Source organism: Rosa rugosa, chromosome 3, assembly GCF_958449725.1.
Source record: "Rosa rugosa chromosome 3, drRosRugo1.1, whole genome shotgun sequence".
Taxonomy (NCBI): domain Eukaryota; kingdom Viridiplantae; phylum Streptophyta; class Magnoliopsida; order Rosales; family Rosaceae; genus Rosa; species Rosa rugosa.
The window spans coordinates 33,913,012-33,940,918 of NC_084822.1; the positions used below are offsets into that span (position 1 = coordinate 33,913,012).

Consider the following 27,907-nt stretch of genomic DNA (forward strand, 5'->3'; position numbering starts at 1 on the left):
GTGATATTTTTGATGTTATCAATGATTGATTCTTTCATGAGCAATCAATCAGGCCTTGTAACTTATGATTGGCAGTAAAACCCCTTAATGTTTATCAAGTTAATTAAACCAAGCTTTGGTAACGTTTCTCCTGACAATCAAGCTCTTTAATGTTAGCCGCGGTCATTCATTACACCTTGTGGGTCTGTGGTCATTCATTAAGCCTTGTGAGTAATTTGATCTCAGTAACGGTTCTCCGAACACGTTATCTTCTATCATAAATTTGATAATCAACTTTGTAAATCTTTAATAATTAGCCGCGGTCATTCATTACGCCTTGTGGGTCGGGATCACCTATCTGCCACGTGAGCCTCGCCAAATATTGGTTCAAATAGAGCTTCCCTAGTCCCTTGAGCTTCGGCATAGATGCCGAGTGGTTAAGGGACTAAAATATTATTTCTAGAAAATTCTCTTAGCAAGGCACATGCTCTATGATAAACGTTGCTGACATCCTAATCGAAATTTCTTGTCGGCCCTACCCACCTGTGTGCCATTTGGGCCCTACCCACTTGTGTGCCATGTGGGCATTGCCAATTTTAGGTTCAAACAGAAGGTTGGAATTTTTTTTTTTTTTTTTGGTGATAAGAAGAGGTCGGACATTTTAGTGTGAGAATTTTGTAAGAATGGTGAGTTTCACAAGAGCAAAAATGCACTAGATTTTCCTTCAAATAGAGAGTAGAAGAACTGGTTAAATATATGCATGGAACTAATGAAAAACATTCCGAAGCTGCCCCAATCCGTATACTTGTTCCCACGTCCGCCAATCACTCAAACGGAACAAGCCTCATTACTCTACACCAATCCCCACCGTACAATCGCTGGAACTCCCAATCATTTGCCTCCACCTTATCTATCGTGGTAGAGCTCGGACAAAAAAGACCCTGGCTCCATCCAATGGGAATATTTACACAGCACAGAGGGTCCAGTACAGTGTTTGTTGTTTTCTACATGAATACTTATTATTACCACTTAACACCAAAAAAAAAAATATCCCCATTTAATAATTCCGTGTCATTTTTTTCGCTGTGTCCCTAATATTATTTTATTTATTTAATTTTCTGTAGTCCATCTTAATCTTATTAGATCTCACTCTTCTTCTTCATCATCCTCTTTGCTCGGTGTTGCTCTCTTCCTCGTCGCTCCGCTCCAGATCGAAACCAACACCAGGTACGCCTTTCAGATCGATACGTTATTCTCAGCCGCTTGATCGTAGTTTTCCGGTTCAATTTGATTGCCAATCCTCTGATCGGGCTCGGCTCCGATTGTCGATCCGAAATTTGGTTTCTTTTTTTCGTTGGAATCGATCAGCAATGCGATTTGTCTCGGTTTTGTTTTTTTTTTTTTTTTTTTTTTGAGATTTGGATTTGTGAGAATGAGAACTTGAGGCGTTTGATTGGTTCCTAAGAAAAGGGAGGTGTAGAAGAATAGGCGAGATCAAATGTAATGGATGTGAATTTGTGCTCGTTTGAGTCGGATGAAGTGTAATCCACACTTATTCTAGACTATTTAAGTGTTTAGACCAGTTGAATTTATGAAATTTTGGATAATTTGTTTGCCGAGTAGCCAGAGAGATGAGAGATGTGTTAATCGGAGTGAAAAGAATGCGAAAAAGTTTGAATGATGACTGTAATTTAAGTGATCTAAATCTTCACTCATTTGATTTTCACAATTTTGTTTGCTTCTTTTGGATGGCATCTTGTTAGTGTTTATTAATATTGTTGATTTTTTTTTTTTTTTTGAAGCTTGCAAATATGGCTGTTTCACAAAACAATCACGATTTGGAGGAGGGAACGCTAGAGGTCGGCATGGGTAAGTCTTGGAATAGTTTTACTTACTAGATTATACATAGACACACACAAGAGGTTGATCATATGGTGAGGATATGGACATGTGGGCATAATTGTTTCTCTTATATGTATGAAAAAAGTAAAGAAAAAAGAAGAGGCAATGACCGGTACGCGATTTTGGGTCATCCTTCTTAGTTGAGCTTCTATTGTTCAATGATGAACTCATTTAAGTTTTTTATTCGGCTAAGTAGTGCTAGTATATGCATGAAATTGTTATAGATCGGTCAATAAGTGGTGTCAAATTTGACCTCTGTTTACCTGCCTTGACATTGCAGAGTACAGAACTGTCTCTGGTGTGGCTGGACCTCTGGTTATCCTTGAAAAAGTTAAGGTAGGTGTATCATCTCTCTGGATTATTTGAAGCTTTCTCATTTAGAACATTCACCACCTTAAAACCCAATAGCTCATGCATTCTCTTTAAATGTGTCAGGGACCCAAGTTTCAGGAGATTGTTAATATTCGGTTGGGAGATGGAACAATTCGACGTGGCCAAGTCCTGGAGGTTGATGGAGAGAAAGCTATTGTTCAGGTGACTGCAGTCTATCATGTTGTATTAGTTTCTGGTTATTGTATTCCTTTATATACACTCTTAGAAATGTTCATAATTTTTGAGAACTTGTAGACTCATTGGGAGCTTTTAGTCATCTTGTGCTATGATTATCTTAATGTTGATTAGATTGTAGCATCAATGTTTACTATTTTTCTGTATAGGTTTTTGAAGGAACCTCTGGAATTGACAACAAGTATACCACAGTGCAGTTTACAGGAGAGGTATTCAATCTTTAGTTTCATATTCTGCCTTGGTTATATTGTCAAAACAGGAAAACCAAATATTTCTCATAAGATTTCAGAGAACAAGTTATGCATCTTGACTCTCCCCATTGCCATGCTATGCAGGTGTTGAAAACTCCAGTCTCTCTGGACATGCTTGGGCGGATTTTTAATGGTTCTGGGAAACCCATTGACAATGGCCCCCCAATTTTGCCTGAGGCTTACCTAGACATATCTGGTGAGCTATTGGATTACTTAGTTCGTTCAGTTCTAATTTGCTGTATATTAACATATCTGTCTATTTATTGTATGTTGTCTCCAGGTAGTTCTATCAATCCCAGTGAGAGAACATATCCTGAAGAGATGATACAGACAGGAATTTCTACAATTGATGTTATGAATTCCATTGCCAGAGGACAAAAGATCCCACTTTTCTCTGCTGCTGGTCTACCTCATAATGAGATTGCAGCTCAGATATGTCGCCAGGCTGGTCTGGTCAAGCGGTTGGAGAAATCTGACAATCTTCTTGACGCTGGGGTATACTTCTTTACTAATATTTGTTGGCCAGTAGAAATTACACATTGGAAATTCCTTCCTGGTTATATAACATGTAACTGAAAGCAATAGGACATTGTGCTATACCCACTATTTTCATGCCAGACGCCCATACAAATCAAGCTAAATTCCGTCATTTGATAAGTCAGTAAACTTACTTGGGATAGTGTAGTCACTGTTCAATCAAAAAAAATTTGTTGGACAGTGCAGAGTTTTTGTTTGTAAAATAGATAATAAATATTTTTATATTGGACGTTAAAACTTTTTTATTTCAAAGTTCATATTAACTGAAGGTGGGTCCTTAGGCAACTTCCTACATGGCTCTATGTTTAAGCCAGCTGGGACTGCTTTTGAGAAAAATACTAATTGTCAAACTTAAAGTCTGGGAAGTTCAAAGTAAGGCTAAAATCTGCAAACAAAGTGAAATGACTCATTATGAGTAGTGGTTAAGCTACCTCCGTTAAATTTCCGTTATTGCTTATTATTAGTCCATGCGTTCCTTTTGTCTTTGAAATTAATGCATTATATGCACATCAGATAGTACACAAAATTTTGTCGTATTTCTAGTATTCATGTGATTTGTCTGAACTAGATTGTAAAATTGTAGGATGTGGAAGACGACAACTTCGCCATTGTGTTTGCTGCTATGGGAGTAAATATGGAGACCGCACAGTTCTTCAAACGTGATTTTGAGGAAAATGGTTCAATGGAGAGGGTCACCCTTTTTCTTAATCTGGTATGACTGAAATGAACATATGAATGTTATATATCTGTTAATCGGGGTTATTCTACCAGTGTATCTCATATTTGTTTGAATGATTTTGTGCCTAAAATACCTTTGTTCCATATTTTTCTGCAGGCAAATGACCCTACAATTGAACGTATTATTACTCCTCGTATTGCTCTTACTACGGCAGAGTATTTGGCATATGAATGTGGGAAGCATGTCCTTGTCATACTGACAGATATGAGTTCTTATGCTGATGCTCTTCGTGAGGTAATGGGAAAAACTTTCAACATTGTACCTTAGCTCATTTCTGAAGATGATTAAATGCATGATTTTATGCATTACATGCCTCGTTTTTATCCTCTTTCTTCTGATTGCTCAAAGCCATCATAGTTCAATGCAGAAACTTTGGGGGACTTTGAAATGTTATATGACGTCTGAAACATTGCTTTGCCCTTTATCAAGTATTTTATGATTCTATGCACTACATATTGCATTGTTTTTAGGAAAATTCTGTAAACAAACTACTGAATGCTACTGCAGGTATCTGCTGCTCGAGAGGAAGTGCCCGGAAGGCGTGGATATCCCGGGTACATGTATACTGATCTGGCACAAATCTATGAGCGTGCTGGAAGAATTGAAGGGCGAAAAGGCTCCATCACACAAATTCCAATTTTAACTATGCCCAATGATGGTAATACACTGTTTTTAGACTATCAGACTTGCATATCATACATTTTTACTGTAGTGATCATACATTTCCTGATCCTTGATACTATTTGGCCAGATATTACACATCCCACCCCAGATCTTACGGGATATATCACTGAGGGACAGGTGTACATTGATAGGCAGCTATACAACAGACAGGTACCTATTAATTTTAGCATGCTTTAGGTTTCATTGCATCAATTAGTGTTCTGCTCTGATGATACGGTATATGACCTTTAGATCTTGCAATGGTTATATCATGTAAGTTACCAAAATGTAGTATGCCTTATCAATTTTTCCATGTGGCTACTTTCTGAAATGGCTGGGGTTTAGACTCAAGTATCAAAGTAACTTCCATTTGATAAACTTGTTGATCACTGTATCAGTGGATAATACATAAAAATCATCTCTCATTTAGCTTGATACAAAATAATAATTTAATAGTTAGCTTGACACCAAAACCAGTGTTTAGAAAGCTTGTATTTCTTTTTTTTAACAACTCATAAATAGGTTTAGAAAAGGTAAAAATCAGCTACCCGGAGATTACTGACCCAAAAGGAGAAAGCTATTCAGTGGTTATTCATGATTTGATACTTAACTATTTTTATTTATTTTTATTTGGAATATTAACTGTTTTTATTTTGATCGGTGCAGGTATACCCACCAATCAATGTCCTTCCATCACTTTCTCGTTTGATGAAGGTAAGGATACTTTTGATTTTTATTAAACTTTAATATGGGAGGTCATACCTTGCTACAAAATATGGGGTTTGCATTAATGAAAGTTGTCGTTTATGATTGCAGAGTGCTATTGGTGAAGGGATGACTCGCAAGGATCATTCTGATGTATCCAATCAGGTTTGTTTGGGCTTCTATGGTAGTATATTTTAGAATTTGTCTCGACTTAATGCCATTGCCATCTATTTTTACTCATGAATTGTTGCACTGTCAGTTGTATGCAAATTATGCAATTGGGAAGGATGTCCAAGCAATGAAAGCTGTGGTTGGAGAAGAAGCTCTTTCTTCTGAGGACTTGGTATCTTACCTTTCCCATGTTTCTATTAAGTTTTGTAAGGGGTAATCATCCTTTGGAAGAAAATTAATGAGATTATTTATTTATTTATGAACGCAGCTATACCTGGAGTTTTTGGACAAGTTTGAGAAGAAATTTGTGAGCCAAGGAGCTTATGATACTCGTAGTATCTTCCAGTCTCTTGATTTGGCATGGACATTGCTACGCATTTTCCCTCGTGAGCTTCTCCACCGTATACCTTTAAAGACCCTAGATCTGTTCTACAGCAGAGATGCAACAAATTGATGGAGTCCATATATCCTGTTCTTCAAAGTTCTTCAGCTTCAGTAGCTATCAATGAGCTCTGCTTTAGTTCATCGTTTTTTTCTGCCTAGATTGCATCTCTTCTATCCCCCCCCCCCCCCCCCCCCCCCGGCATATATAATAAAGGTTATGCTCCTTTCAGGGCCAGTTCAAATATTCTTTCGACAAGGACATTAGATCTTGTAGTTCTGTATTTTTGTTTCCCATTTTGTTAGCTTGTTGCCCCATGTTTGGTCATGCTTTTACTCTCTACTGAGTTTCAGGAACAGTCGGGCCATCTAGGATCTTAAGCCCTTGCAGTATATATTTGCTTGTTTTAAGACCTTATTTATTTTGTAATCTGGCATTTTTGGCCTCTTATTAATCTTATGTTCAGACAATTATCACCAACGATGTCTGTCTTGTGTTATTGGACAAGTAATCATGCTCAAGTTTACTGTTCAATTTATGTCTGGAATAAATGGAGTATGTTGATATACTTTGCACTGTTATGGTGATGGATAATACAACATTTGTGGTTTTCTCTACCATAAGTCAACTCATTTGTCACTGCTGCAGTCTTGATTTAAAGTATTGTGGAAGGTTTAGCCTAGTTATTCAGGAAATTCCTGAATGTTTTTGGTAGGTTTCGTTGCTTTGGCAACTCGGGAAATCATGAGCTACAATTTTTTTCATTTTTTTTCAGAAATAGTCACACAGTCACAAACTTGAGTAACAAAATTACAATGACAAATGTGGAAAGAAGAACCCAAGACTAATTTATTGCAAGACAAACTTGCACACAGGATGAAGGCAAAAATGGTAGGTGCCTGGAAACTTCGTCAGGGATAAGAAGAGAATCGCCAGATCACTGATTCATTTGGCAACTTCTGCAATTGTCATCAATCACATCATTCTGAGATAAGAATCTTTTAAAGTAGTACCTTTGTAACAGCATGAATCGACTATACATTATTATTATTATTTTTTTGTTCGGTGATAGTTTGGGGGCATCTCTAAGACTCCAACCGTGATAGTTATTTTCATAACTAAAAATAGCTAAACATGAAACATAAACTAGCTATTTTTTGAGTTATGCTCCTGCCAGATAAACTATATCTCAAGTAAAATTAATTTGAACCTTGAAAATTTGAGTTTTAGTTAAATTCTCTCTCCTATTGTTAAATATAGCTAAAAAATTTAACGGAAGTTTAATTGAACTTTGTTCAAGTATTCTGTTGGAGATGCCCTTTTACATACTAAAATCAGTACAAAAGAACAAGCAAGCTCATGACAATAAATCGAACTTGCAATGTTTCTCAATTCTCATACTAAATAAAAACAATAAAATGTTAAAAGAGTCTAATTTTCATTCTCTTTCTGCCATACAAGTTGAAACAGCGGCTAAAACTGTGTATTGAATCTCTTACTCGTTCTCTACTTTCCGTAGAAACTGAAACAGATCAAACAAATGTTATCCAGATCATTCTGCTTGCAGTTCTGAACTTAGTGATGTTGAAAAGGTTGCAGACAGGTTCCTTGTTAGTTATCTCTTGTCCCCGAAATTCAGAAGGCCAAAACCACGTGGTTCTACTTCTTCCTTTTATATACTGTACGAGGCACCTCTGGGATGTATGAGATAAAGAATAGGACTCAAAAGTTCATTACAATGACCAAATGAATTCAGTTGTAGCTCAGCCAGCTTTTGATGTTCTTGCTACAGGCGGCAGGATAACTGAATCAAGATTTGCAGGATAAGGAGTCCATAACCCTAAGCCTCCCCTACTCTCTACCAAACCGTTTTTTGCATTAGCTTGGTCCCAATCCTTACCCTTATCCTTAATGGTTCCGTTACCCTTAAGCTGACTCCAACTAGTTACCCACTCTATGCGAGAGGAATGCTCCCTTATGTGTGGATGCAAAATAAACAGTGAATAGTACTCACAGTTTGGAAACATAAAGAACCTAAACGATTCCCCTAACCTGTACAGAACATAACCAAAACTCAGTTGGTCCCTTGGTGTAAAGAGGTCGACCTCATTGAACCACAAGCAGCTAAACAAGTTACTCATTGCAGTATGCTCCCGTATGATAATAGCTCCCTCTGGCACATCTGCATTTAATAACTTTCCATCAATACTATAAAATAAAAGAGTATCACATGCATCAGCATAACTTTTTTTTTCTTTTTTTTCCATGCATCTGTAATGTTTGGTGTTATCAAATCAATAAACATGCAAAACCAACAACAATTTACATGACTCAAATATACTGTCTGCCTTCTTACCACTAATAGTTTTCTTCTGCGGACTCCATGGCTCCATGCCCTCATATCGGTAAATCTTCATGTGAAGATCAATAAGAGGTCGAGCATATCGTTTCCTCCGCTTGTTTGCATCTGCCTCCTCATATATACTGTGATGATGTTTGTGCTGAGAAATGGCAAATGTATTCTTCTCACGCCATAAATATCTGCAAACCAAATTTAGTTCCCTCGATCAAAGCTCTAGATGTGTGTGCATGCACGCACATGTATATGCACAAGTATAAAATGAAGTCAAACTGATACCTTTCCAGAATAAGCAATGGATCAACTATGAGCTCCATTTTACCATCAATCCAAATGCTGTACTGCGCCTTAGGGAATAAACGGTGGGTCAAGATCTTGGGGACCTTCCCATTCCTTCTTGGTTCATCATAAGGTGGATGCTTCAGTAAAACCAAACGCCAAATGCCAACCCATTTCCCCCCATTATTATCCTCTCTGACAGTAACATTTTTACTTATAAATTCAAGAGACGTCTCATCCACCACCATGAAAAAACAGAAGAGCTTTTTAGAACGGGGGCTCAAATTTGAAGGTTGATGGGGTACATCATAACCATCAAAAATGCCCGATGCAACCACAAACCTACATTTCTCAGCATATTCAATGTCTGCAGGAATCATGTCACCACCACCATTTCGAATGAAACCACAGTGCACCTGAAGTATATAAACATTAACCATAGGAAAGGAAAAAGAATACGTTAAGTTTACAATTCTCACAGCACCCACATCACTATGTTCCAAAGTACTGTTTACAAAATATGAGTATACTATGCAATTTAAAAATGAGTACATCTTTTGATCTTTTATTTTTAAGTTAAGTGTGATTAGACTTTTACTTCTAACATCAAAACAAACAATTTAAGCACATGCTCCAAGCTAAAACAATTTAAGCACATGCTCCAGGCTAAAACAACTGCAAAATCTTTCACTTTACCTTCATGGTTGGTTTTAGTCTAAAACTCTCTTCTCTTTGTGACCAGCTTTCATGTCCTCCAAATAGTGGGGATGACTGAGTTTTGTCAGATACCGCCTCATCCTCCATAACATAGGTTAGCTTTTTGACGATTTCATCGGGAGTTCTCCCCTCTGGTATAACTATCTTATCAGGATCATTGGCAACGGGAATTGGACATCCTATTTCATATGAACATAGCATATCATGTTAGAAAGAACTAATTTATAATTCAATGGAAGAAATATTTATGTGAACTTACGGTGTTGCAGTTGTGGTTTTGCTACAAATCCCATATTGCGTAACATGTCCAATACCGTGCTATTTTTGTTGCACATAGCTGCAAGTCAAGCAAGAAACTGTGCTATTATCTTAAACAACCGAGAGAAAAAAGATATCTGAAAGTTTAATAACAGGACATTTTCACCCACCGTAACACTGACAACATAACAGAATTGCATTCTTAGCAACTTTTAGCAAAAAAGGTCACCTGTTGCAAGTTATACATCAAATTATTGACACAATTCCTTTCCTAACTATTGGGCCCTTGGAGGGAGTTAGCTGATATAGACAACCATGTTTCCCCAGACCAGATGAAAATAAGAGAAACAAATCTTTTTGATGTTCAAGGCCTTCACTTAGTTCCCTATTGAATATTGAAATATGTGATCCTGATCGTTTTATTAAGTTGTAACTGAAAAAAAGTCATGATAAATACCCCCGATATTTTTATTAGTTATGTATGAAAGCAAAGGGCATAACTCTTCATTTTGGGGAGCAAAGGTACACAATCAACCAAGTCTTATTCAAGTATAGGCTTTGGATATGAACCAACAACAACAACGAAAACAGAACGTAATGAGTTAAACAAGGACTAAAAGAGCTTCAATGCATAAATACCTGATAAGAATGAGATAGAAGAGTGGCAGGACCAAACATGGAACAAAGTTGCGAGGAGAATTAGTACCACCCACAAGATGACACCAACAAGAAGCAATCGAATAACGCCCTTCTTGCAAACAATCTTCATGGCAGAATCTGGGGTAACCTTCCCTGGAAAAACTCCACCTTCAACATCTGTACCATCAGCGCCACCACATAACTCGCTCAAATTTCTAGTGCCAAACTAAAAACATTTACCGTATTCAAATACAAAACTAATGCTACACCTGTTTCCCACAAAAGAACAATAAGAGATCCACATGCTATTCCCATTCATTACTACAACTACTTCGGAACAAGAAAACGGTAGGCTTTGCTTACCTTTACTAAGCATGCTTAGACCACTCCTTTCGCCTCTTCGGTGCGTGCGAAAAGACACAGACCGTGGACTACTATTCTCCATGATCAACCGCTATCACCTTCTCATCACTGCAGCACAATGCATTCATTCAATAATTACAAAATCCACAATAACAAGAAACACAAATCGATAAACTCCATTCCCATTTCTACTAACATTGCATCACAATCCACCATTACACAAAAGTACAATGCATTCATTTCAAAAATACAAAAATAACAAGCTCAAAATCTACAATAATACAGAAATTCCATACATTACATTGATTCCAATCCAATTCCAGATCTAGGTTACTCATCAAACTGGGCACATTATTTGACATTTCCTCTTCGGAAACTGAATGGCATAAAACAAGAAAATAGGGTTTGTGCAAAAGTGACTTACAGATTTGAGATTGGGGATTCTCTAAAGCTTGGAAATCAAAATTTGTGAAGAAGAAACGAAACGTTTCGCCGGTTTCGGACTGAGAGCTTCCAAAACGACACCGTTCTGATCCTTCTAGTTTTCACAAAAGCTGGGTTTTGCTTCTGAATCGAACCCAGGAGAAATCTAAGGAAGAAGAAGAAAAACCAGGACAAGGGTTCCGCTGCGGAAGCGTTAGAATACGGAACAGGTGCGGAGTGGGATTCTCAACTGTTGGATCAAGGGAACGGATGATATTGAATTTTTAGTGTACCGACCCGTTTTTAACCGCTTCGACCCGCCTTTGAGACATTTTAGCCCGCTAAAAAACCCCAATTCGATGCCCTAAATTAGACGAAGCGGTTAGGCTTCGACTACCGCCAATTTGATTCGAGCTGCAGTAAATTCGTGGTTTGGTGTAGTTGGGCTGCATCTTCAAGCTTATTCAGGTTAGATTTGCTCAATCCAAGACTCTGCGAAATTTTTTTTTTTTTGGGGGTTTTGAAAGGTTTTGGGTTTGGGTTTTGCTTCCAGATTGGTCTTGCAATAATTGTTTAGAATTGGAGGTAAAATTTCAATGATTGTGGGGTGAATTTTGGACTCTTCATGGTAGAGATGTAGATATTCTTAGCTTTTGACGTGATAGTTTATCTATGCTGCATTTGTTGGATTAGGTGAGATGAGATTGATTATGTCATATGCAAATTTTCTTTGATCGGAACTGATATTATGTAAAAGCAAGGGAAATTTTTTTTTGTCTTTGTTTAATTTACCAAGTTCCAATGTCAACCAGCTGCTGGTTATGTGTGCAGTGATTGTTTATACGGTGTTGGTTATCGGCACAGTTTGTTATTTTGACTAAGATATACAGTAAAAATCGGCATTGGAGTCTTGTACTGGTTTATATGGTTTGTAAATTTTGATTTCGTAACTCTGGATAGATAGGTTTTTTGTGCACGTTTTCCTTTGTAGTAATTTTCTATGAGTGTTGGACAGATTTACTGATTCTAAGTTTTGTGTTTTTGACAGAACCTGTCAATTTTCAGCATAAGAAATGGATATGAATGAAGATCATTATGAGGTTCTTGGTTTACCATCTGGAGAGGAAGGCGCTAAGCTTACAGAGAAAGAGATTACAAAGGCATACAGAGCAAAGGCTTTGGTGTTGCACCCTGACAAGAGGCCAGATGATCCTGATGCCAGTGTCAATTTCCAAAGGCTCAAATCATCGTATGAGATACTCAAGGACGAAAAAGCCAGGAAATTGTTTGATGAGTTACTCAAAGTTAAGAGACAGCAGAAACGCCGCCATTTAGAACGTGATGCCAAGCGACAAAGGATGGTCTCTGATCTTGAAGCAAGAGAACGAGCTGCCTTTGCTCCAGACCCAGCTGCCAAAGATAGAGAAGAAGAGGAGAGAATTTCTAGGAAACTTGCTGAAGAGGTTGCGAGAATACGTGCAATGCATGCAAATAAGGGGGCGCCTACTGCTTCAGTTCCAAAAAAAGATAATGGGAGAGTTGGGAAGGAGAGTGTGGGTGGTGCTGAGCAAGGGGTGGATAAGGAAAGGGTGCTTAAAGTTACATGGGAAAAGGTTGGTGAAGATTATACAGCAGAGAGGTTGAGAAACTTGTTCTCCGCGTTTGGTGAGGTTGAAGATGTTCTTATCAAGTCTAAGAAGAAAGGTTCAGCCCTGGTTGTAATGGCAACTAAAGATGCAGCTGTAAGTATGGCATAAACTTTTTTTTCATGCTTCGCAATTTGGACATCTATTTTCTGAACACTGTAGTAACATGTTGTTGGTGTTACTATTTGTAGGTTGCTTCAACAAGAACTATGACCGGTGACCTTTCTAATCCATTGCTGGTTAAACCTCTTCAACCAGTTGCTGCGCCATTGGCTCCAGCAGCTCAGAAATCTGATGCACCTGATCGTCTTAATAATTTGGTTGGCACTGGGTATCAATCTTTTGAGGATGCCGTTTTGAAGAAACTCGCACAGGTTTGACTTTAATTTAACTAGTCTTTATTCCACTTCATCTATAGATTGCAATTAGTGATGAGACTTAATGAATTTAAGTAAATTTACTTGTTTTTGTGTGATTAACTCTTTGTTTTAGAAACCCAAGTTAGATGTTTCTGTTATACTATTTTGGATATGTCTTCTTAAAGCAGATAAATATCACCAATCGGATTTACAAGATATTATGCTTGCAAGTGGTAGTTGTGTCAACCATTTTCCCCAGTTTTAATTTAAAAGGAGAAAGTTACTTGAAATTTTGCACTGGCCACAATGAATAGGAAACTACTTTTTATCTTATTGCCCAATTTCTATTAGATCAGTTCTAATCTTTTGTTTGTTTTTTTGTGTACTGTAGGCTGCGCAGAAGCAAAAGTAATATTCAGAACTTAAGAAGCATGAAAGGATGGTTGATCTCAAAAGCAAGTTTATGATCTCGATGGTTTTAGTGTATAGGTAAGCAAGAGCCATACCTCTTGTTATATCTCATTTTTGGCATCTCCATTTCCATGCCAGTTTGTACCTTTGTCACTTTACTTTCTGAACAGTAAGGAATGCTTTCCAAATGCCTTTTGAAAGTGCATGCTTATGTACCGATATGCTTTTGCCAAAGGTGTGATCCACAGACCACATGGCAAGAGAACTCTATACACTGTACCCATGTGATGTGATTGGAGCCAGAGCTGTTTCTTTTGTTTTTGTTTTCTGGGTAAAGGAAGCATAGGTGTCCTTGAAGGGTTTTAGACTTAATTTTAACTATCCGAATCTACTGTTTTGTGAAAATGTATCAGTAGAGAATCTTATATCCCCGGCTATATCTGTTTGTTGTTGGATATGCAGGGAACTGGTGTGGAGTTTCTCTCTCCAACTATCCCATGAATCCATGATAATGCAAAGGAAGAACTCTTGGTGTTAACGGTGTTGAATAGTATTAGATACTAATCATCAGGTCCAGCATTGGTGGCTGTGCTATACATTTTACATTTCATATTTACAGAAGAATTTCTATTGGCCATAACCAATTGTTCCATGGGAGGTGACATTTAGAGCCCCTTGCATATTATCATTTTAGGCTTGTAATTTGTATCAAATAACAAATTACTGGAGTTTTCTTCCTTTATTCCACTGTTAATCCTCTGTTTTGGCATTCTTGTCCATTAGTATGACTATTATTCTCTATGACTGTGTTTCATGGCCCCATTGCCAGCTAAACCAGTAAAGATCTGTTGAAGAACTGAACTCATCTATACTTGGTACCTATGATTATGGAATCAAATCCTCTCCGTTTCACAACCTGACAGAATGGGTTGGTTGAAAACTGTTCTCTGTTCCTGGAAGCTTACTTGAATGGAGGGTTACTTTCTTAATCACTCACTAGTAAAGAAATTATGTAATGTATTTCTGATACACTGTACCGGAGGTTTTAGTCACACATCTAAATCTATTGTCATATTTTCACACGGTGTTATCTTTCCTTTCTAACCACCCACTTCCGTCGGACCAGCTGCCAGCGGGACTGTACTTCACCACCGCACTCCCTATGTTCGACGGTAGTCATATGCGCACCGGAAGTCTTCAGAATAAAATTTCACAAAGCCACACCTAATATGGCAAAAGTGGTAATGAGAACAATATCGATGCAATGTTGAATAGCCGTGGATAGAAATCACCACCTTCTCTCATTTACAAATGAAAGACTTATCCTATTAGTTATGCCGATGCCGTTCGCTCTCTCTTATTTCTCAGCGAGACACAGTATCATTTTAATCGTGTGTTCACTATCACAGTTGTTGGATTTGTTAATTACACTAATTTAAATTTGATACCAAAGTAACCATGAAAACACTTGGTAAAAGGTAGACAAAAATATACTTCAACACTTTTATCATGCATTTGTTCTCAAAATTAAGGAAAAGAAACTCATGTTTGAGTGTGGTAAATAATGTAATTTGCGCCGGTTAATCTTTTGATTAACAATAATGATTTGACAAAAATGAAGATAATCTTTTCTCTAATATATTTAAACAGAGATCGTCCTCTTTGCCTCTTCTCCGGTCCCCAAAACCCTTGAAAAGCTGTCCTAATTCGTCCTCTCTCTCTCTCTCTCTCTCTCTCTAAACCCCAAGCGGGCGCTGCCGCAGCACCACCACACCTCTCTTTCTATCTCAGTCCGTATGGCGGCGGCCGCGAGTGCCCCGTGGCAGCCACAGAAGGAGGGCCTCACGGCGATCTGTGGGTTGCTGGAGCAGCAGATTTCGCCGACTTCCTCCGCTGACAAGTCTCAGATTTGGCACCAACTCCAAGCCTACTCTCAGAACCCCGAGTTCCATAATTACCTTGTTTTCATTCTCACACGCGCCGAGGTACTCCTCTCTCTATTCCACTAGTAGGGTTCTTCCCCTTTTCAATTCCACTTCGCTCTCTCGATTGATTGATCATGTGTTTTACTGTGATAATTCGTCTTCCGTCCAAGTTGCGGTTGCTGATGAACTAGGATTATTTGCTTAGGAATTCCAATTTGCTTCAGTAGGGTTTTCACTGTCCGATTAGTGTTGACTGGATAATAGGTGTCGATGTGTTTGGTGAGAAATTCGTATTTGCTTTTAGTGTTAATTGGTTTACGGTTGATGATGAAGAAGTAGGATTATATATTTTTGCTTTCTGCTCTCTTGAATTTTGAGAATATTGGCTTGTTTTCGTCGAAACTGTACTGTTGGATTAAACATGGCATGAGCAGTTTTGAGTTTGGCTGTGCTGATGAAACATCAACTCTTGGTGTGGATGGATTTATTGGACAGGGTACATCAGTGGAGATTCGACAAGCGGCGGGGTTACTTTTGAAAAACAACCTTAGAAATGCATATAACTCCATGGATCCTGCATACCAGCAGTATATCAAGTCGGAATTACTGCCTTGCTTGGGATCACCAGATAGGCACATCAGGTCTACAGTAGGCACCATTATAAGTGTTGTTGTTCAACTCGGAGGAGTTATGGGATGGCCGGAATTACTGCAAGCTCTTGTAACTTGTTTGGACAGTAATGACGTAAATCACATGGAAGGTGCTATGGATGCATTATCCAAGGTAAACACCATTTTCTAGAGTTAGCTGATTACTTCTCTTTCCAGTGTGTGTGCATATGTGGCTGAAAGCTCCTTTTGCTGTTGGAATGCATTTGTTATTCCTTTTGCTTTGTTGTGCTGTGTTCTATTCTAGCTTCTAAGTTGATTATTGTCTAGAACTGTGAGTGAAAATGATGTCACGTTTTGGTCAGGACCTTTGTAATAAAATATATGTTATAATGCATCCTTTTTCTTTATTGGGTCAAAAAAGGTCTGGTACTTGAAACAACAGAACTGATTTTAATTATCTATTTGGTCTATCTGACCAGAAGTGCTATCAACTGAAACAAGGTCACAACTTTTAGCACAATTCTATCAACTTTCTGTCTTCTTATTTTCTTATGAAATACTGCTATTATCTTAAAGCTAACCCATTTGCCATCCTACTTCCTAAATGACCCTACTATTAATCCTACAGAGAGTTGTGTATCTGTGGTATGCAAAGATAGCCTTTCTGATGGTCGATGGTAAAAAAAAAAAAAAAGCGTGCATATGTACAACCATTCTTTTTCTCAGCCCTTTGCGAAATCAAATTTCCTGAAAAGGTGTTAATTTAGGCCTTAAATTTTTTTTTGGCATAACTGTGTTATAGAATCTACAGAAGGCCAAAAAGTATGGATAGGTGGTCATAAATCTACAGAGGGCAAATAAGTATGGATAGGTGGTCTTCTAGAACTAATTGGACTATCATGGAGAGGTTTTGATTGTATTCGGAACTAAATCATGCACAATGAACCTTGGCCGCCTCAGTACTCAAGGGGTCTTCAAACAGAAACTTGCTGTTACTAATAGATTGCTAGATATAGAAAATTTTAGAGATGATTTAGTTATTTCATGTTTTGCACAAGCTACATATCATAGCTTCAATATTATAATCAAAGACCTCAGCCAAAAGGAAAAATGATAATTAAAGACCTCAGCCAAAAGGCAAGTACAGATGTTCTAACTGTAGCCCTTGGTACTCATGGTACTCATCAGAAGCGTATAATTCTTTTGACACATAAATTTAATGACGCAACACAGGTTTGTGAGGATATACCTCAGGTGCTTGATTCAGATGTACCCGGGTTGCCTGAACGCCCCATCAACATATTCCTTCCTAGAATGCTTAAGGTAAACTAACTGTTCTTTTCGAACATATTGGTTGTATATGTTAGTGGCTTTTATGTTGATTTTTTTTCCTTAATAACTGAACTCTGAACTTTTACTGATGGTACCTTTTTCTCTTTGTCATGTTTCCCTTTATACAGCTTTTCCAGTCACCACATTCATCCCTCAGAAAGCTTTCCCTGGGTTCTGTAAATCAATACATTATGTTGATGCCAGCGGTAAGCATTTTTGATAATCCTGTTGATGGAGTACGATTGGGCCTTATGCTGATGCTAGGGGTTAGTAAGAATTATTGTGTGCTTTTTGATTGTAGGCTTTATATGCGTGTATGGATCAATATCTTCAGGGGTTGTTTGTCCTTGCTAATGACCCTTCTTCAGAAGTGAGGAAATTGGTGAGTACTTTATCATTGTTTTCTCTAATCTAGATTAAATGAAGCGAAAGGTAACAAGATTCGCATCTTTAATGCTTCATTTTCTTCCTAGAGTATTGCTCTTTTTCCATTTTTTTTTTCCTTTGATTGGAAGGCTGCTGTAGTCTAGTTTCTTTGTTTGTGGCTCTGTTCTAGATTATTTTCTGCAGTTTCCTCACCTGTTGTTTTCAGGTGCTTTTTTCGTGCGTGGTTTTGTTGTCCGTGGCGCCTTATACTTCCTCATTTATTTTTCTCCATCAATTTATGTTTATCCTAAAAAAATTTGGATATTCAAATTTTAACTATAAGATTTCCTCCAAATGTACTTCCATCTATGATTTCTGTTGCATGCTATTTCAGTAATGGAATTTCATTGCTTCAAAAAAAGAAAAGAAAAAAAGAAGAAGAGTTCATTGTTGTAGCAGATTATTTTCTGAACACCTCATCAGCTTGAATAGTAATTTATATTTAGAACTGAATGAGGTTCATCTCTGCTTGTTGCTTTAATTTTTACATGGTAGAGGCAGTGAATAGATCTGCAGATGCCTTTTATTTTCTTTCAAAGAAAGATTTCAAAAGGATAGTTATAGAAAAGTTGTACAAGATATCAATCATTGTCGGTCTTGCAGTCGTGAGGAAAGCTCATATATGCTGGACCTAAACTGTTAGGTTCATATCTCATGATTTTGTTTTCATTAGTTTTTGTACATCTCTTTGTTGAACAGGTATGTGCAGCATTTGTGCAGCTGATTGAAGTTCGTCCGGGGTTCTTGGAGGTGACATCCCGTGCCTTTACACTCGTGTATTTCTCAATGTGTTTTTAATTCAAGTGTCAATGCATGCTACCTATTTGTGGTATCAACATGTTTTCGGGAGAATCATATTCCCATCTGCCATCTTATTTGTCTACATATCTGTTTGACAAATATGTATGATGTTTTTTTGAAATATTTTCATCTTGCTGTTCTCAATCTTCATTCGGATCCCTTGTCACAAATTTTGAAGTTGACTTTACCATTTACTGCAGCCACAGTTGAGGAACTTAATTGAATACATGTTGCAAGTCAACAAGGACACTGATGAAGAAGTTGCCCTTGAAGCCTGTGAATTCTGGTATTTTTAGTAAACTGCTCGTCTTAATTTAATGTCTCACCAATAGCTTATGCTTAATTAGGTAGATTTTGAATTTTGGGTGAATGAGTAACAGTTCAATGGCTGGGTTAAATACAAGCCCGTGCCACCAAACACCATTAGTTATGGTTCATTTTATATACTATATTGGTTTTAGGTGTTGTAATTTTCATTTTCTCAAGGCATGATGTGAAAAGTTTTTATTTCTTTTGGGAGTCAAATACTTAAATCTCCTTCAAGTGTGGAAATTTTTATATTAGTGTGCATAAAAAGATCATCATATGGCTAACTTTTATATAAAATCTGTTGCTCACACCTATCAAAGTTCTTTTCTTATTTCTCACTTCCCATATCTGGAGATATGATTTCTTGATTCCATTGCAACTGAACTGTGTTTTGTTTATTATTCTCATCTGATATTCTGTATTTTGACAAAGGTCTGCATATTGTGAGGCTGAGTTACCACCTGAGATCTTAAGAGAGTTTTTACCCCGTCTAATTCCGGTAGAGCTAATCGTTTGGTGTATTTTCTTCTTTTCTTTTCTGTGACCATTGTTTTACTGCGGGGTCCTTGGAATGTGTTTTGGTAACAGCTTTTACCACTTCTGTAGATTTTGCTGTCAAACATGGCTTACGCTGAGGATGATGAGTCCCTTGTTGATGCTGAGGTTATCTTTACTCGGTCAATTTGTGTTTTCGGGGATTATGAATTGACGTTTGTTGTAGTTGATTACTTATTTTGGCATCATTTCATTGTTGCAGGAGGATGGCTCTGTCCCAGACCGTGATCAGGTTCAACCTGATTGTTTTTATAGTTGATTGTTCGATTTTCTATGTTTTTTCTCTCGAACCTCACTGATTTTAACTTATAAGGCCAATATTTTGCACTGCAGGATATCAAACCACGTTTTCATTCATCGCGGTTTCATGGATCTGATGGTGCGGAAGAAGATGTAATTTCCCGCCTCATAATGTTGCTGATATTGAATTCAAATGTTTGGCTGCTAGTTCCAATAAGTGGAATATCTTTTAAATGACATGATTTGTGATAATGACAGGATGATGATATTGTCAATGTTTGGAATTTACGGAAATGCAGTGCAGCGGCCGTTGATATCCTGTCAACTGTGTTTGGGGATGAGATTCTCCCAACACTGATGGCCTTTGTTCAGGTTAGAGATATATTAGGCATTAAAGTGAAAAGTTTAGTTCGTTCACTTCACTCTCCGAAATTGTCTTACAGAATTGGACAATGTAGAAAATTAAATGGATGGTTCTATATAGAGGAATAAATTGTTTTTTTTTGTAGTAGTAAAGTACACTTGGTTCACCTGAGAGAGTTACATGTTGGGTCCAGGGTTTTTTTTTTTTTGAGTTTTTTTTTTAGGTTTACCTATTATGCATGGTCAATAATTATTTATTCTCTTTTATCTCTTTGGGAAATAGCTTGAAAGAATGCTCCAAGTTTCAAGTTGTATGTGAAATGCACCTCCTGGAAATTTGTGGGTCTGCTCTAATAGTGAACTCTCGTGTAGACTTTCAGGGTTGCGATGATTACCTCAGTTGAATTTGAAAAGTGAATTTCATCTTTTGGATAAAGTAAATAGTAGTCACAGCTGCTCCATTGATCTGATAGTGTTGAGTAGTAATAGTGTAGCAGAATGGACGTCATAGAATGGGCCTATCTAGAGCTGCTTTTATTTAAAGGAAATTGAAGGTAGCAGAATTAGTTAGCTATTAGAACTGTATGATTTTGATACAAGTAAATACTAATAGGAAGGTTTATTGCCTAATTATTGAGCAAGAGATGGCAAAGCATAAAATAGTATTCTGTTATAGAAGAGTGATTACTTTTCAAATCAGCCTGTTTTAAAGTTTACAATTCTCAAATTTGCAGGCCAAGTTGTCCAACCGTGATGATGAAACATGGAAAGAAAGGGAAGCTGCTGTTTTGGCTCTAGGTGCGGTAGCTGAAGGTTGCATTATTGGTCTTTATCCTCATTTGAATGAGGTAATCATGTGACACCTGATTTAATCACTGTTTTGAAGATACTTCGACTTGTAGAATGATGCTTCTTCTACTCAAGTGGTTTTCTTGTCTTGGATTACTTTGATATTTTACTTCATTTGTGCGCTTTTGGCTTTTATGTGTCATTTTTGTTCGAGAAGCACACAAGCCTATCTACAGTTTTTGCTTTCCTTTTTTTTTTTTCCTGTTCTTTTCTTTGTTGGATATTGATGTATACCTAGTTCTATTTTTGCTCCCCCATTAGTGGTAATTTTGACACGTCAATATGTTTTATGTTGACAGAATGGAATACTTTGTTTTTTTTTTCCTTTCTCAATTGTGTGTATATGTATATTTACTTTTCGATATGCATCATAACTGTAACACTTGATCGTTTACATTGCAGATAATTGCGTATCTTATTCCTCTTTTAGACGATAAGTTTCCACTTATAAGGAGTATATCCTGTTGGACACTTTCACGTTTCAGCAAGTTCATTGTTGAGGTATAGTTACATTCCTTAATCTTTACTTTCTCCTGAAGAAGGATTTTTATGTTTGCGTCAATTAATTTGAGCTGTTTTGTCTTTCTTAAAATAATTAAACGATCTCTGCTTCTGTCTTTCTATCTTTTTTTTTTATTATTTTATTTTTTTTTATAATTGAATATCAAGGTATTTAGTCTGCATATTAGGTTTTAGGGTTTAGTCTTTATATATTATAGTGTGTGCCGTCCTTCGATTACAGAAGTGGTGGCAGTGGGTCTGCAGTGTCTAGATTTAGTTTCTATTTCAAAATGGCTTTTAGAGTTTTCCCTGGGTTACAGTTGATCACAATGTTGAAAAACAAATTTGGAGAGCACATCTCTCTACAGTTTTCATATTTTGGGTTTCCATGCTTTGAAATTTGATTCCTCTGATTCATATATGAAAATTTGTTGCAAATTTCTGAAATATTTTACTTGGTCTATATAAATCTTTATGAATCAAATAATTTTTGGATGGTTTTGATTTTGCCTTGTTATACCTATTTACTAGATTTGTGCTATACTCGCACCAATAATTCTTTGGCTTGGTAAAGGATTTTAAGATTGACCCTTTCCTTTTTCATCCAAGGGTGTTGGACATCAACAAGGTTATGAGCAGTTTGACAAGGTTCTTCTGGGTCTCTTAAGAAGAATATTAGATAATAACAAGCGGGTACAGGAGGCTGCTTGCTCAGCTTTTGCGACACTTGAAGAGGTTCTTATTCAGTCCAGTTCTTACATTGAATATAGATCAACTATTAGATATATGATTCCAAGTAATTTTTGTCTTTATACTGCAGGAGGCAGCTGATGCGTTGGGACCACGCCTGGAAACTATTTTACAACACCTTATGTGCGCGTTTGGGAAATATCAGGTTCCTTCCTGGCCTTCACCTTATACTGGTTCTTCCTCTAATGTTTTGTCAGGTGAACTTTAATTGATATTTCTGTGTCGCTATTCAGAGACGGAACCTTAGAATTGTATATGATGCCATTGGAACTCTAGCAGATGCTGTCGGTGGAGAGTTGAATCGTGTATGTCCTTTTTTTTTTTCCCTCAATGTTCTTTTCACTTTTGTTTACTCAAAACTTCATATTGTATGAGATTGTTTTGAAGTTCGATTTGTAAAGTGTGTCAAATGCAGCAATTAGGGGAGCAATATGTTCCAACTGCTAATTGACTAGTGTTGCTTTGCAGCCCAATTATCTTGAAATTCTGATGCCACCATTAATTGCAAAGTGGCAACAACTTGCAAATTCAGATAAAGATCTGTTTCCGTTGCTGGAGTGCTTTACTTCTATTTCGCAGGTATACTTCCATTTTCATTGTTGGAGCACTTTACCTTTATCTGATGCAGCAATTAGAGAATCTTATTGTTTGTTTCCTTATGTCTATATGCTAGCTGTAAGGTACAATAGAAATAACTGCATTGTAATGTCCATTTAGCGGTTGATAGATAAAATTAAGAGCTCTTATATATGATTAGGATTGTTGTTTACAATAAAGAAAAGAAGAAAAAATGCTTTTGGTAATGGGAACATTTTGTGCATACAGGGCAACTGAAGTGCAGTTAATTGTCGCTCTTCCTAATGCTCCTTTGTGCTCGTAATGGATGACATGCTAATAATATATTTACTGTAATTAGGCGAGATCTTTTATGTGCTTTCTTTGCCTTATGATAAGCTCTGCTCTAAGAAAGTGTTAGACGCAGTAGTAATTTATAATTTCTCTTATATTCAGGCATTGGGTGCCGGATTCTCTCCATTTGCAGAGCCGGTGTTTCAGAGGTGCATAAGCATCATACAGTCCCAACAAGTTGCCAAGGTAGGTCAGTCTGTGGGAGAGATATTGCTAAATTCATTGTCCTTTATGTTTTCAAATAGAAAAATTTGTGGTGTTTCTTGCTGTCCAAAAAGTTGGTTGTTCATGACTTGTTTTGTATCAATTGAAATTGAAGAAATATGTGTGATTGATGCCCAGATATTGTATCATGCATTTGTATGTGACCATCAAAGTCCAGCAATTTTTATGTTATTTTTTATTAATGGAGTAGTCAGTGAAACTTATATCAGGTTATCAGTAAGATGCTGCAACAGCTTATTTCATTTATCAAAGTGTAGCAATAGGATCCGAATGCCTCATTGTGTTCTGAAGTTCCACATTGCATTCTAAATGTCCACAATATACTCACTTCTAGAAGATGGAAAGGAAATGTTTCTGAGCAAAACTACTACCTCTAATATATTACTGCATGAAATGTTTGATTATCAAAGTATGATTTAACTTTCAAATTGATGTAAGGTATTACTCCACTTTTACAGGTTGATCCGGTCGCTTCAGGAGTCCAGTATGATAAAGAATTTATTGTGTGCTCTCTTGATCTGCTTTCTGGACTTACAGAAGGTCTTGGTAGTGGGATAGAAAGTTTGGTATTCTTCTTTCTCCTAATTTCTCTTAAATTATATTAAATAGATTATTTGTTATTGAAAGTTCTCTACCTCGGTTGTTTCTTTTCCAAATTTTTGGGTTCCCGGAATGCAATTTTCTGAAACTTCCTTGCCAAGACATTGTGCAAACTCTTTGTTTTTGTTTCTTTGTCTTCGTTTTTTTAGTCCTACTCATAATACAGTTGGAAAATCCATTGTATATTTGCATGGATGATGGTATAATCTCATTATATAGGTTATTTTGTTTTATTTTTCCTAGTGATATTTCTCCCAATTATTTTGAATGCTACCAGGCCATATTTGCTATCTCTGTAGTTCTTGTTTAAATGCATTTTAATAACAATCATGCTGGGTCTTAAATTATTTGTCCATTTACTATAGATAATAGATCTTGGTGGCTGTAGCATACTTGGGACTTCAATCACTTTTGATGTACTTTGTGTTAGGAAAAGTATAACCACCAGACAGCCAAAATAGAAAAGTATAAAAATCTAAGTGAAAGAGCAACAGAGGAAGGTGTACCCAACCTGCAAGCAGCCAAATGGGCCATCAGATATTGAATACTGACCTTAATGCTTAAGCCGCATCTATTGTTAACTTGCTTTCTTGGTTGCAAATATATTCTGGGTTCTTTTTCTTTTCCTTCTTCCTATAGTTTCTCATTTGCACTATTCCTGCAGGTTTCACAAAGCAATTTGAAGGACCTGCTTTTGCACTGTTGCATGGATGATGCTTCGGATGTCCGACAGAGTGGCTTTGCTTTACTTGGGGATCTTGCAAGAGTAAGTTCTTACCAAATGATATGTTAAATTTAGACCTACTTGAGAACTTAGATCAGAAGGATAAGCAATTAGATGGCACAAGGTTTCATGATAGTGTACTGGTAGCTACTGGAAGCTGTTATTATATTTGATGCATATCTTTTTGTTGTTGTGATTTTGATTAGGTATGCCCTGTTCATTTGCGTCCTCGTTTGCCGGAATTTCTTGATGTTGCAGCCAAACAACTGGTATGTGAAGCCTACTAACAATTCTTACTATTTCTTTTTATAGTGATTTATGCCACATTTTGTTGTACAGAATACTCCTAAGCTGAAGGAAACTGTTTCAGTGGCAAATAATGCGTGTTGGGCCATTGGTGAGTTAGCAGTCAAGGTAAAATTTCCTCTTTGATCTGTAATCTCCCTGTCCTAAGTCAAAATTATCAACTAGTCTGGAGCACAGTCCATGAATTTAGCCATTGGTGATTTGTTATAACGGTTAGATGGAATGCTTCGATTATAAGACTTTAAAGTATTGTAGTAGGTTGCGCCATTATCATCTAGATGATAATGATCAGTTCTTGTTGACTAGATTGAAGAATAAGACATCTTGGTGGCTTCTAGTTCATGTATATCAGGGGCGTCATCTGTTTATATATATATATATATATATATATATTTTTTTTTTTTTCAAGTTGGAGGCCATGGCTTCTGCTACTGGACATCATAGTCCCATCCTTGGCAGGCAGACCTAGAACTTATTGACCTCATATTAATATCATATATAGGGGCAGATAATGGTCTAGGCAATATCTATTGTTTGCGAGATAATGGCACACTGATCTGTTATCTTCCTAGGTGTCTGGCTAAAGGTTAGAAAACCTGTTAGTTTTGTATTTCTGTTATAGATTAATGAAGCTGATTGGCAGGCTTTTGTAGTTTAGGACTCTCTGCCTAGTATGTTAGTGTCAGTTGAGCTTTTATAGCTGCTTACACGGTCTCTCTTTCTTTTGCCAACTTCTGGAAGGCTTCTTTGTATTATGCTTTTTGTTAGTCTAAAAAAAGATGTTTCTTTTCTAAAATAATAGTGAAGCTACTGTGCTTTAAAGTTGTGGAGTGAAATTCTCTCATCAATACACACATTCACATGCATATTTTGATTCTGTTTATGCCAATATGTGTCTGTGCATCTTGCTGGTTTGCCATGTGTGTGTCTACCCTGTTTCAGCATCAACTTACTATCCTACTTTAATTGCTTGTGATATCATCATGAAAGTAACTTTGAATTTCAGGTTCATCAAGAAATTTCTCCAATTGTTTTGACGGTCATGTCTTGCTTAGTCCCCATAATGCAGCATCCAGAGGTGTTTTTTTTTTTTTTTTTCCTCGTATAATTGTTGTGTGTACCATGGAGGACGGTTTATTTAATTGCATCTCTTGATGCTAAACAGGCGCTCAACAAGTCACTAATTGAGAACAGTGCTATCACGCTTGGGAGGCTTGCATGTGTTTGTCCGGAGCTTGTGGCTCCGCATATGGAGCATTTCATGCAGCCATGGTGCATTGCTTTGTCAATGTAAGTTTTACACATTTATATGAAATAATCAATTAATTAACCTACTACTCTTATGATTGGATCTATTACTGGAAACTAAAATCACCCATTCACTTATTTTTCATGACACAAGGAATATTTAAACTGTAGGATTATAAAAAATTTATTGCACTTCTAACTTTTCAACATAAAGGTTGCCACATATACTGGATAATTTACACCATCTTTAGGAATTCTTTGACTTGTGCTCAAAATAGGCAGAAGGAATATGGCAGTTGAAGAACTAGATTCTATCAGTGGGCATGATCTTCTACCATAAGATTGGAATATTTCTATTGAATATATGCTTTCCTTTTATATTTATACAGGTAAATGCTATCACAACTAATTTCTATACATTAATCTGAACAACTGAAAGATGGCCTGCCCATGACGTTCTATGATTTTAGGTCTGACTGTCAACTGTTTAGCAAAGATGGCAGGAATAAATTCCCCACTTTGGTTTAAGAGCATAGACTGGAAACTATTATGCTTTTACAAGAAGACTGTTTTTGACATTCAAAATTATGTGCCGCAGGATACGTGATGATATAGAAAAGGAGGATGCATTCCGAGGTCTATGCGCATTGGTATGCATCTCTCTCTCTCTCTCTCTCTCTCTCTCGATTTTTTGCATTTCTATTCACGCTTGGATTGTCTCCAATTTTCCAGGTTAGAACAAATCCATCCGGAGCATTGAGTTCACTCGTATATATGTGCAATGCTATTGCCAGTTGGCATGTAAGAATCACACAACATTCACCTCTTTTTATCCTTCCTTTCATGGTACAAACTCAATGTTGTGATATGATATGTTAATAGGAAATAAGGAGTGAAGAGCTACATAATGCAGTTTGCCAGGTGTTGCACGGTTATAAGCAGGTAGGAATAGCTTTTATATTGTTGTAATATCTGTCTAGTATTCTTCAAATTTTCGAAATGTAGAACCCTGGCAAATTGTGAAATTGTTTTCATTGTTTGATAACTCTGTTGGAGAGAAACTTCTTACAAACAATATTGAATTGACCAAATATCGGGTTGGTGGTTAAATCTTACAGATGTATGATGCTGAATACAACATTGTAATTTGATTTACTTTTTTCAAACTTGTAATCTGGCAGATGCTTGTGAATGGAGCGTGGGAACAGTGTATGTCTGCTTTGGAGCCACAAGTCAAGAACAAGCTATCAAAATACCAAGTGTAATGTTGTACTCATAGCTGATGTATTGTACCTGATGGTTCACTCTGCTATACGTGCTCATCAGAGATCTGTATCTGCGTGGAAATTGTTGTTTTCTTCGTCATCCAATACATTTTGGTCGTGATTCTTACAGGACCAATTTTTTGGTCCCCAATTTTCCAGTGAAAGTTTAGGATAAAGCATAAGACTTGGCATAATGAAGCAGCTCAGGTTTGGGGCAAGAATGTGGTGTACAGGGTGCAGCTTTCCAAACTTCGATGGTGTGCTTTCTTGCTGTCTTGTATTTAGAGAAAGGCAAGAAGTATCTCGTTCAAGTCTTGGATTAATGATTCTTCATTTTAGGTTTAGAGTTTTCCATTATTCAACAATTCCAGTGGTTAGGTTTGTCAATGATTTCCACAGTTTTTGTACAAGGGGGTTTTGACATTTTATAACAATTTGCCATTGAAGTTTTCCATTGTTTTACATGTCGATCAACTGTAACCTTTATTAGAGGGTGGAAAGAAATTTTTGCTGTTTCAAGCAGCTGTGGTAATTTGAGTTGGGAGTTCAGACAATCATTGTTTTCTTTCCTTAGTTGATTGAATATTTTTTTGTAATCACTACTTGATTTCTGATAAA

The 27,907-nt window shown here is 37.0% G+C and overlaps 4 protein-coding genes and 1 long non-coding RNA gene across 6 annotated transcripts in view; 3 read left to right on the forward strand and 2 right to left on the reverse strand.

Moving 5' to 3' along the window:
* Window positions 1-27,907, reverse strand: part of LOC133739741 (uncharacterized) — a 77,859-nt gene that overhangs the window by 7,195 nt on the left and 42,757 nt on the right. The window lies entirely within an intron of this gene.
* LOC133738114 (V-type proton ATPase subunit B2) lies at window positions 1,061-6,464 on the forward strand. Its single transcript, XM_062165562.1, has 15 exons — window positions 1,061-1,206; window positions 1,782-1,848; window positions 2,162-2,217; window positions 2,317-2,415; window positions 2,598-2,657; window positions 2,784-2,895; window positions 2,980-3,194; window positions 3,820-3,948; window positions 4,072-4,209; window positions 4,483-4,633; window positions 4,727-4,809; window positions 5,305-5,352; window positions 5,455-5,508; window positions 5,603-5,686; window positions 5,783-6,464. The coding sequence occupies exons 2-15, from the start codon at window positions 1,791-1,793 to the stop codon at window positions 5,966-5,968; spliced, it is 1,473 nt and encodes a 490-aa protein (XP_062021546.1). The 5' UTR covers window positions 1,061-1,206; window positions 1,782-1,790; the 3' UTR covers window positions 5,969-6,464.
* Window positions 7,154-11,120, reverse strand: LOC133736746 (probable hexosyltransferase MUCI70). Its single transcript, XM_062164338.1, has 8 exons — window positions 10,936-11,120; window positions 10,512-10,619; window positions 10,149-10,325; window positions 9,511-9,588; window positions 9,231-9,430; window positions 8,535-8,950; window positions 8,253-8,437; window positions 7,154-8,078 (listed from the first exon to the last, which is right to left on the reverse strand). The coding sequence occupies exons 2-8, from the start codon at window positions 10,591-10,593 to the stop codon at window positions 7,660-7,662; spliced, it is 1,557 nt and encodes a 518-aa protein (XP_062020322.1). The 5' UTR covers window positions 10,594-10,619; window positions 10,936-11,120; the 3' UTR covers window positions 7,154-7,659.
* LOC133736747 (uncharacterized) lies at window positions 11,260-14,092 on the forward strand. The gene is made up of 5 exons (XM_062164339.1): window positions 11,260-11,402; window positions 11,983-12,676; window positions 12,772-12,954; window positions 13,331-13,428; window positions 13,813-14,092. Exons 2-4 carry the CDS (start codon window positions 12,008-12,010, stop codon window positions 13,349-13,351), a joined length of 873 nt encoding a protein of 290 aa, XP_062020323.1. The 5' UTR covers window positions 11,260-11,402; window positions 11,983-12,007; the 3' UTR covers window positions 13,352-13,428; window positions 13,813-14,092.
* LOC133739436 (transportin-1) lies at window positions 15,009-27,843 on the forward strand. The gene is made up of 29 exons (XM_062167215.1): window positions 15,009-15,335; window positions 15,771-16,058; window positions 17,120-17,209; window positions 17,347-17,424; window positions 17,520-17,600; window positions 18,344-18,394; window positions 18,646-18,731; window positions 19,187-19,253; window positions 19,361-19,417; window positions 19,512-19,541; window positions 19,643-19,702; window positions 19,808-19,921; window positions 20,647-20,760; window positions 21,164-21,262; window positions 21,872-21,997; window positions 22,083-22,157; window positions 22,246-22,317; window positions 22,481-22,591; window positions 23,024-23,107; window positions 23,605-23,712; window positions 24,411-24,512; window positions 24,677-24,739; window positions 24,810-24,884; window positions 25,783-25,854; window positions 25,942-26,066; window positions 26,623-26,674; window positions 26,757-26,825; window positions 26,907-26,966; window positions 27,206-27,843. The coding sequence occupies exons 1-29, from the start codon at window positions 15,147-15,149 to the stop codon at window positions 27,287-27,289; spliced, it is 2,682 nt and encodes an 893-aa protein (XP_062023199.1). The 5' UTR covers window positions 15,009-15,146; the 3' UTR covers window positions 27,290-27,843.